The 9,967-nt window shown below is 40.0% G+C and overlaps 1 protein-coding gene across 1 annotated transcript in view; it reads left to right on the forward strand.

Annotated features, from left to right (window-relative positions):
* The window catches only part of LOC146975302 (protein NLRC3-like), a 214,140-nt gene extending 212,148 nt beyond the window's left edge, over positions 1–1,992 (forward strand). Inside the window, exon 9 of the mRNA XM_085794736.1 lies at positions 1,414–1,992. Coding sequence (XP_085650862.1) covers positions 1,414–1,982 — 569 coding nt within the window. The 3' untranslated portion in view covers positions 1,983–1,992. The remainder of the gene's footprint in view (positions 1–1,413) is intronic.
* The last annotated feature ends 7,975 nt before the right edge of the window (positions 1,993–9,967 follow it).

The following is a 9,967-nucleotide window of genomic DNA, read 5'->3' on the forward strand; positions in this document are numbered from 1 at the left end:
TGATGACTGTCCTGGACTAAAGATCTTGTAACAACAGTCCAGGATGAATGTGATGCTGTATCAGTCCTGGATTAACAATGAGTGGAAAGTGAGACTGACTGTCCTGGACTGGTGATGAACAGTGGTCCTGGATCAATGTGATACTATATTGCTCCTGGATTAAAATTTTGATAGCACAGATAAGCAAAATGTGTGGGGTTATCGGCCTGGCCTAGATTAGCCTGTTGCCATCATTCTCTGTCAAAATTGAGGAGAGTAGCCTACAGTTAGCTATTGATGAATTACCTCGTCTAACAGCTATTATTTACATTAGCCTGTTTCCCTGCTAACAGTTTACAAAGCTACGTACAACGCATCCTGTTCAGAAATATTATGAACTCTGCTGCTTCACCACTCTGCCCCTCAAAAGTAACTACTCATTATCAAGGCAAAATGCATTATCTGACAGTAATTCTGAATATTTCCCAAGGCAATAACTGCACAGTTCACCCACTGTTCACTGTTCTGGCTAGTTTTAACAGTTAGGCTAACAATCGGCTAGTTGCTAGTTGTTAGCAAACTAGCTACCTTATCCAACACGGAAAACATTCACCTACCTGCTTATTAAGACTTTTTTTCTCGCAAATTTTTTAAAACCATGCAAAAGTATTACTTAGGCTAACAATTGGCTAGTTGCTAGTTGTTAGCTTTCATCAAGCCTTTTTTCTCACAAATGTTTTAAAAACAATCAAAAGTCGAATTTGGAAATGCTCTTACCTTTTTGGTGAAATGAAGGCAGGCTACAAAAAAGGAGGCAGGCTAACGCACATTGAATTTTTCACGTCGCACTGTCAATGACATCACAACGCACAAATGACCCCTGATTGGTTGGTTGTAACAGTGCTCCTGGACGAACAACTTGGACATTGATCCTGGGCTGTTAATTACTTGGTGATATCAGATCGTGCAGAGGAGCATAACCAAAACAGCGGAAAAGAGAGCGGACTGTCACAGTTCCTACTGTCTTTCTGTGTAAATATCTCATGTTACAACATGAAAACCTGCAGCTTATATTCAAGTGCGGCCTATAGGCTATATGTATTTTCTTTTAAAATGTAGCTGGTGCGGATTATACAGGTGCGTCTATAGTCCGGAAAGTACGTAAATTGTCCATGATGTTGAGTGTCAGCTGAGTGTCAACTGTTGGATACATTCACGCTCTCTTATGACGTAATCTCACGGTAATCGCAAGACAATAATGAATGGAAACGGGCATAAATTCGCTTTGCTTTTTGCGCATTTTCACAAAATCCGCTTTTAAATTCGATACGACTTGGATGGAAACCCAGCTACTGACCTCATGAGTCTTCATCAAACTGTCAATAACTGATCACATGATCAATAACTGCAGCTGTGTCTTGTTCTCTCCATCAGATTCCTGTCCACTCACAATCGACACCAACACAGTGAACACATGGATCAAACTGTCTGACAACAACAGGAAGGCAACACGGGTGATGGAGCTGCAGTCATATCCTGATCATCCAGACAGATTTGACTACTGGCTTCAGCTGCTGTGTTCAACTGGTCTGACTGGTCGCTGCTACTGGGAGGTCGAGAGGAGAGGAACCGTTTCTCTATCAGTGAGTTACAGAGGAATCAGCAGGAAAGGAGACAGTTATGGCTGTGGGTTTGGACTGAACGATCAGTCCTGGAGTCTGTTCTGCTCTGATTATGATGGTTACAGAGTCTATCACAATAACAGAGAGACACCTATCTCCTCCTCCTCCTCCTCCTCCTCCTCCTCCTCCTCCTCCTCCTCCTCTGTCTCTGACAGAGTAGCAGTGTATGTGGACTGTCCTGCTGGCTCTCTGTCCTTCTACAGAGTCTCCTCTGACTCACTGATCCACCTCTACACCTTCAACACCACCTTCACTCAACCTCTCTATCCTGGGTTTAGACTCTCCAGGTCCAGGTCTGGTTCCTGGTTGAGTCTGTGTTGAGAGCATCAGAGTCTCCTCCTGTCACAGAAACCTTCTCACTGTTGAACAGACAGTTCAGTCTCTACATGTCTGTCTCTGTCTCTGTCTCTCACTCACGTTTTCACATTCATGGATTAAATCAGTAGATGTTTTAAACTCTTCTCAGTGATTCTTGTAAACTTCTTCCTCTTCCTTTAAAGATGGAAGCGTCGATTATTACAGGACAAAAACCACGGTGACTTTTACTCAGCTGCTGATGAAGGACGAGGCCTAATATCACCAAGCTAAAAGTCTCTGAGCCGCCAGGGTCCGTGTACGTTTCGTTAGTTTGATTTTTCCTTTAAACTGAACTGTCAGAAAACGAAAGTCAGCTGGTAATTTGGTTTTCCGTTTCAAACCAAAATCCAAAAAACCACAATTGAGGCTGGTTTTTTCGTTTTTTGGTTTTTGGTTTTAAAACGAAAAAACGAGGAAACCAAAATCAAATTACGGTAAAATTTTGATTGTCTTTTTGTTTTTGATCTTAAACAACACATTAACGCCGATGACAGACCGGAAGTGTCGGAACTTCAAAATAAAAGCCCAGTGAATTGCGTTATAGCCACAGACTGTAGATGAATGGCCTATAAAATCTTTTTTTTTTCTTTGTAAACGTTGTGTTTTGAGCACATGGATACATTTTCACAGCTGTGTTTATTTTTACACATAGCGAAGCTGATTGTTAACTCATCTTCCTCATGCACTGTTCTCCTCGCTGCGCTGGGTCTCTGTCTCCATTGCGCTGTAGCGCTTCACTTCCACTCAGTCAGATCATTTTCACAGCGGACTTCTGTGACGGCTCCACCATGTCATGAGACAAACATGCAAGAAGTAGCGCAGTTTATTGTGTTTCACCGGCGAGGAGCTGTCATTACGCGCGACCATTACGCACGGCGATTCCCCTCATCTAAGCTGCCAATAGTGCCCTGTGCCGGGAAGGGAGCCTGATGAAATCCCGGACTGTAGCCGAGGTCTGGGACTGGATCTCATGTGACTGAAAAGAGTAGAAAAGAACCATAAAGGGGCCGCTGCCACCTGCCAAATATGCCCGGGGTTGGAGATCTCAGGGTCGGGTTGAGTCTCAGTCTCTATCACCCAGCCCCATGCAGCATTATTCCACAAGGTGGCAAACGTTACTGCAGCAGATCGTAATATAGCTATATTCCTCAAATAACAAAACAATCAGTCAGTATTCAATTAATAGCCTGGTCTCATATAATGGCGTTCAAGCCATATATACTAGGCCTATATATAAAAAATTAAATTAAAAACTATCTGCCGCCGCCTGGGACAAACTGAGGAGGAAATGTTCAGAAACTCTTAGTGGACTGTCTGTGAAGACTGACTGGAGTGAAGCTGACCTCATCACGCTGTGAAAATGCTCTGACTGAACCTGGGAGCGAAGCGCTGCAGCGTGCGCAACGGACAGACCGAGGCACGTGAGGAAGATGAACTAATGATGAGCTTGGCCGCTAATGTGTAAAAAATAAACACAAAAAAAAAGAAAAAAGAAGATTTCATAGGCTATTTATAGGTTACAGTACAGTCTATGGCTATAACTCAATTCACTGGGCTTTTACTTTGAAGTTCAGACACTTCCAGGCTGTCATCGGCGTTAATGCGGGAGTGAAGCTGACCTCACCCTCTGCTTCAGAGAGGGACAGCCTCCGGAGCCCGGTTGGGACCGGAGACGGGCCGCAGAACACGTTGTGAAAATGATCTGACTGAATGGAAGAAAAGCGAAGCGCTACAGCGCAACGGAGACAGAGACCCAGCGCAGCGAGGAGAACAGTACATGAGGAAGATTAACTAATTAACGATCAGCTTGTCACTCATGTGTAAAAAATAAACACAGCTGTGAAAATGTATCCATGTGCTCAAAACACAACATTTACAAAGAAAAAAAAAGATTTTATAGGCCATTCATCTACAGTCTGTGGCTATAACGCAATTCACTGGGCTTTTATTTTGAAGTTCCGACACTTCCGGTCTGTCATCGGCGTTAATGTGTTGTTTAAGATCAAAAACAAAAAGACAATCAAAATTTTACCGTAATTTGATTTTGGTTTCCTCGTTTTTTCGTTTTAAAAACAAAAAAACAAAAAACAAAAAACCAGCCTGAATTTTGGTTTTTTGGTTTTTGGTTTGAAACGGAAAACCAAATTACCAGCTGACTTTCGTTTTCTGACAGTTCGGTTTAAAGGAAAAATCAAACTAACGAAACGTACACGGACCCGCCAGCGTCACTGAGGAGAAAAACACATTTTAAACAGATTCACTGTTCATGTTCAACTTTACAGGCTGTTTGTGAGCTGCTCACAGCTAAACACACACAACAAGAAACACAACTGGAAACACACATCATGTTGTACGGACGCTGAATAGAATGAATTACATGTGATTTCTTTTTCTTTGTGTTTTCACTGAATCAAATAAAACAATGTGAATCAGTTTTATATGTGATGGACATTTCCTGCTGATGTAGAGCAGCACAAAAACCATCAGCTACTAATCCTACCAGACAATGACTTTTATGTTACCATGACGCTGATTCCATTATTAAACTGTATTCATCTCTGTCCTGTAAATAATCTGATGTGAAATAAATAAAAATTGTAATGTAAAAAAGAATCAGTAAATAAATTAATTACAGTAATAAACAAACATTTACATTTGGATTTTTTTTAGATACATTTCCTGGCAAATTTGTATTTATTTATTTATTCCTCAAGTTTTGACTAAAATGTCTCTCCATAGGTGTCGACATCTTAAGGTCTTTGCACACTGAGTCTGTTGCGTTTTATTCGTTTAATTTTTATTTTGTGTTCCAAATTCCGGAGAGGGAGACAAAAATCATCACGCAGTGATGCACTTTGTGGTTCTCTCACTTGTCGATTAATGAAAGAGAGAAATGAAAATATTGTGTCCATCCTGAGAGGAGCCATAGCGAGGGGATCTGCTGCTTGTAAATGAGCAGCAGGACTATCATGATCACTTCAACACTTTATTTTAGGATGTCAGTGGTCCAGTTTGATAGATATTGATCATTAGCTCACACATTAAACAGAAGACGATCAATTTCCATGATCCTGAACAGCGGCTGTCACATGCGCACACGCGCACACACACACACACACACACACACACACACACACACCCCTCTCTCTCCCTCTCTCTCTTTTCACGGATGCGAAAAACGCATTAAATTGAACCTGTTCCGAAAACTTTAATGAAAAAGTTTCGGATTTGGTGTGTAAACATGATCGACACAACATGAGGTAGAATTTATTTTTTGACGTGCTGCAATTTTGGACGAAAAAAAACAACTCAGTGTGTAAAGGCCTTATTCTGAAATGATTCACTGCTGCCAATGCGCCTCATGGCCTCTAAAGGTGCAGCCTGTAAAATAATCTCTAAAACTCTTGTGTGCACTCACATCAGACTGTAAACACTGATTCTGATTTAAAAAGCTAAAGTTGGAGAAACAACTAATGCAGAGGGAGGATGAGTGTCTCTGCTGTTGTGTGGAGTTTCTCTGCTTTGCCCACACTAATTGACAATAACACATTGTCAAACGTACCTGTTGTTCCTGTGTCTTCTACCTCTGCTGCTCGTTGCTTATTGCTTCTTCTCTGTTCTCCTGTAGTCAACCTAATCTTCTGATGTGCTGGTCTACATGATCATTAATGCATACAGGGATTAATAAAGTATTCTTTGACTTTTTGAGATGGTTTCAACTAAAAAACTGAACTAAATAAATGAGAAGGTGAATGTGAAAAGGAGAAGAAGCTCAGAAAGAGGCAGGAGAGTTACTGTACCTGGGATTGTTCTTTTAGGAGCTGAAATTCACCTTTAAAGACCTGGAAAACAGAGACCAGGTTTAGAACTCATCATCTGGATCACCATGGTGACGGCACTGGCAGCTCCTCACTGTCATGATGCTTAATAATACAGGAAATATATAACTATAGAACTGTCAGCAGACCAACTGTGTGAATATACATGTCAACATAAAGAGGTCAGAAAGTAAAGGCTCTCGTACTCATTTCATCTGACCAGTTGTAGTCCGTTACAGACAATATTCACCTGTTAGTAACAATGGAAACAGTTTCAACTAAACACTGATTCCTGATGATGATTCAAATGAAGCACAACATCAGTGACTGTAGGTTTAACACATCTGACTTTACTGAACATTATCTTTGTTGTTAGTCAGTGTTGTCGTTGATGAAAATCCATGGTTCAAAGTCTCATTACTCATCCATTTAATCCACTAGCATAGCATTCATCAACACGCAGCATCAAACCCACAACGCCGTGGGCTCGGCCCAGAGGCATGATGGGAGTTCCACTACTGCCATATTCAGTGGGCCACATAACACGGAGGTCACCCCGAAAGTCCCGAGCTTTTTCAGTGAATGTGACAGTTGTTGTAATAAAAACTCTTGTAATCTCTGACATGGACGCTGCTCTGCAACAGACTCTACTGTGCATCATTAATAGTAGTGAATAGTGAACTCACCTCTCTCTGCTGCTCTGGTGGCTCCTTACATCCTTTGTTGCAGCCGTGTGGCTCGCTGACAATGTCACTTCTCTCACGTCACATCCAACGTCCTGTCTGTCGTCACGGCGATATATGATACTAGTTGTCATAGTGTTTGATTGCAGATGATGGGCTGGCTCCTACCTTAACCCATAAGCTTCTCCTGTAACTACTATACTCATGTAGTCTGTAGGTTACAGTTGTTATGGTTCTTCAACAGTGGACTGACTGTGTTCCCAGTCATGTTGCTCAGACTAGAGCCAGAAACCAGTCCACTCTGAAACACAGTGAAGTGAGCCTGCAGTCCAGCCTGCTCATGTGACCTTCTACCTCAACACACCACTTTCATATGAGTCTTCATTCATGTTCATGCCCTGGCCCCTTGTGGTTGTTAGGTGGCACTGCGTTACATTGATAATAATATGAACAGGTGAGTGTTACTGTAAATATTCACTGTTTCAGGTCTGAGTCTCATCACATAATCCATCATTTATTATCATTTAAAAACACAACACTGTGATTTACTTTAAAACCAAAAGAGAGTAAGAGATTTTTGGTGCCACAATCAAGAAATGATTAAATTGAAAATGTTGCCTCCTTGATTTTTGTAATTCTTTTTTTTATCATTATTTACTTTGAATCCAGAAATCAAATTAATCTGGATGTATCTGATTTGTAATTCTAAACCAAAGACTAGAAACAAAATCACGTGATCAATTGTTTTTTTTGTTTCTGAGAGTAACTAATTCTTTTTTTTTTTTAAATCCAGTTTTGAGTTTTGTTTTGTTACCTAATCCTTTCATTTCTCATTTGGCAGAGAGAGTAGCTAGGTACACAGATAAGTGTGAAAAAGTCCAAACAAAATAAACTGACCAAAAAAGCAGCGTTTTCAATTTGAAACAACAGATTTATAAGTTCTTTGCTTTAGAAAAAAGAATGATTGATCATGTGATGATACCTAGACCTTCAGTAACTCATCAGCTGTGTAGCCGACCATCTTGGTAGCTTAATAAACGTAATACTAATAGATGAATCCTCAGAGTTGTGTATGAGTGCTGGTGGATGTGACTGTCTCTGACCTTTGTGTAGAGTCTGTGTGAACGCTGCCTGAATCCCTGTAGATCAGCTGTGACACATGGGAAGATGTGCTGGCTGATGAATCCAGGTGGACAGCGTGTGATGTAGCAGCAGCAGCTGTGATGAGCCTCTGTCATGAGCCTTCATGGAGCTCACAGGTCGTCAGCATCCATGAAGGAGAAGCTGTTAGTGAAGAAAACTCCAGTCAGACCATGGTGAAGCACACTGATGTTTCCACAAGCTGACCTCCTGCTTTGAACAGGAATTTACTGGACTTTGAGCCATTTTATCAAACACTGTAAAAGATACAGAACATAACATGAATGGAATGATCTAACAAACAGTCAAATATGCCTATTAAGCAGAGAGAGTTTATTATGATATTACGAATCAGTACAATCACTGCTAACATGTCGCTACATTAAAACAGCATGCTATTAAAGAAATTAATAATGCATTTTGTAGGTTTATCTGGAACAATCGAAAACCTAGATTAAGACTCAGATTATTGTACTTGCCATATGATGGGGTGGTTTACAGATGCCCAGTTAACAGTGGTATTACTGGGCCGCTCAGCTGCGTAGTGTTATGTTTTATTTTGTCACACATTCTCCTCCAGCATGGGTTCATATTGAACAAGCATCAATATCTAAGCTGCCACTAAGCCTATATTTATATTCAGCAGATTTTAAAACTTTGAAGAAAAAAACAACAAATCCCTTCCTTAAGAACTCTATTGATATATGGTTTAAAGCTCATAGACATATTGGTGATACACCTCCCATCTCCCAATTTTCACCTATTTGGAATAATGCACAGTTCACTCCTGGCCGGGCAGATGGTGGTTTTCAAATTTGGGCCAACAAGGGGGTGCAAAAAATTGGAGACTTGTATGTTCAGGGCACTTTACTAACATTTAACGATCTTTGTTTGAAATATTTAATTCCAAAAAAACACTTTTTTAAATACTTACAATTGAAGCATTTCATTTCATCAAAGTGTCATCAGGATACACAAGAACCGCCGCTGTCCTGCCTTGAGGACATTGTGTTAAAACACATGAATGGGAAACGCCAAATCTCTATACTATATACAGTACTTGTCTCACATGATGAGGAATCTAGTCATGACAGAAGGAGGGCATGGAGCTCAGATATTAAGGAAGATATTGAAGAAGCTGAGTGGGCGACAGCTTGTATGAAAGCTCAAACACAAACCATTAATACTCGCATGAAACTGCTGCAACACAAATGGTTAATGAGAACATACATAACCCCAGAGAAACTCAATAAATGGTCCCCTGACACTCCAGATACTTGCGTGAAATGTTTGACTGAGAAAGGTACTTTAATTCATTGTGTATGGGAATGTCCTAAACTGGTAACTTTTTGGAAAATGGTTGTTCACACTCTAAGTAAAATTACAGGTATTCAGGTACCCTGTGTAGCAAAACTTTGTATTTTAGGCATATACCCAGATTGCTTTTCTGTTAGCTCGAAGTGTAAGACTCTGATCAACTTTGGCCTCCTGCAGGCCAGGAGGATGGTTGCTTTGTCTTGGAGAGACACTGAAATATCATCTACACAATCTTGGATTAGAGAGATGGCATTGTATGTTACACTAGAAAAACTATCTTATGTAATCAGGGGTAAAGTACAAGAATTTGAAGAAGTGTGGGCGCCCTTAATGGACTTTCTCAAGCAACAATAGATTATATTTATCTGTAGAGCTATTCTGTGTGTGACAATTTTATTTTATTTTATCTTATTCTATTTTATTTATTATTGTTATTATTTTATGTATGTATGTTTGTGTGTGTGTTTATCTTTTCTGTATGTATGTGTATGCAGCGAGGTTCACCTGCATCTCATTGTGCAATTTGTGTGGCATATGTCAATGTGCTTTGTATGTTCTTATTGGAAATTAATAAAAACATTGTTCAAAAAAAAAAAACAGCATGCTAATTGACCTAATCACATTTATTGCAAATAAAATAAAAATAAATCACACAATACCTTGTTCCCGTCACAGTGAGGAGCTTAATTGTGAAATAATGAAGATCTTTATTATAGAGTCAAATCTGATCACTCTCCTTTGTCTGAAGCCCGCGAAACTCAAACCAAGCTCCAAAACAAGGAGCTACGACTACCGGAAGACCTTCAAAATAAAATGTCCGTAGCTCTAATGGTAGAAGGACTAACAAAATAAAAGCTTTGTTACTGTTTAAAGTGAAGGGAAAATAATCAAGAAAGCACAGATTTTTTTTTTTTTTTCAAAACTCAACCAGAGCCTTTTTGTTGTTTTATTTGTCTCTAGTTGATTATGATCTTAGCTTTTCTGTCAATCC

This window comes from Trachurus japonicus, chromosome 13 (assembly GCF_045865225.1).
Source record: "Trachurus japonicus isolate A0001 chromosome 13, Traja_1.0".
In the NCBI taxonomy this organism is placed as follows: domain Eukaryota; kingdom Metazoa; phylum Chordata; class Actinopteri; order Carangiformes; family Carangidae; genus Trachurus; species Trachurus japonicus.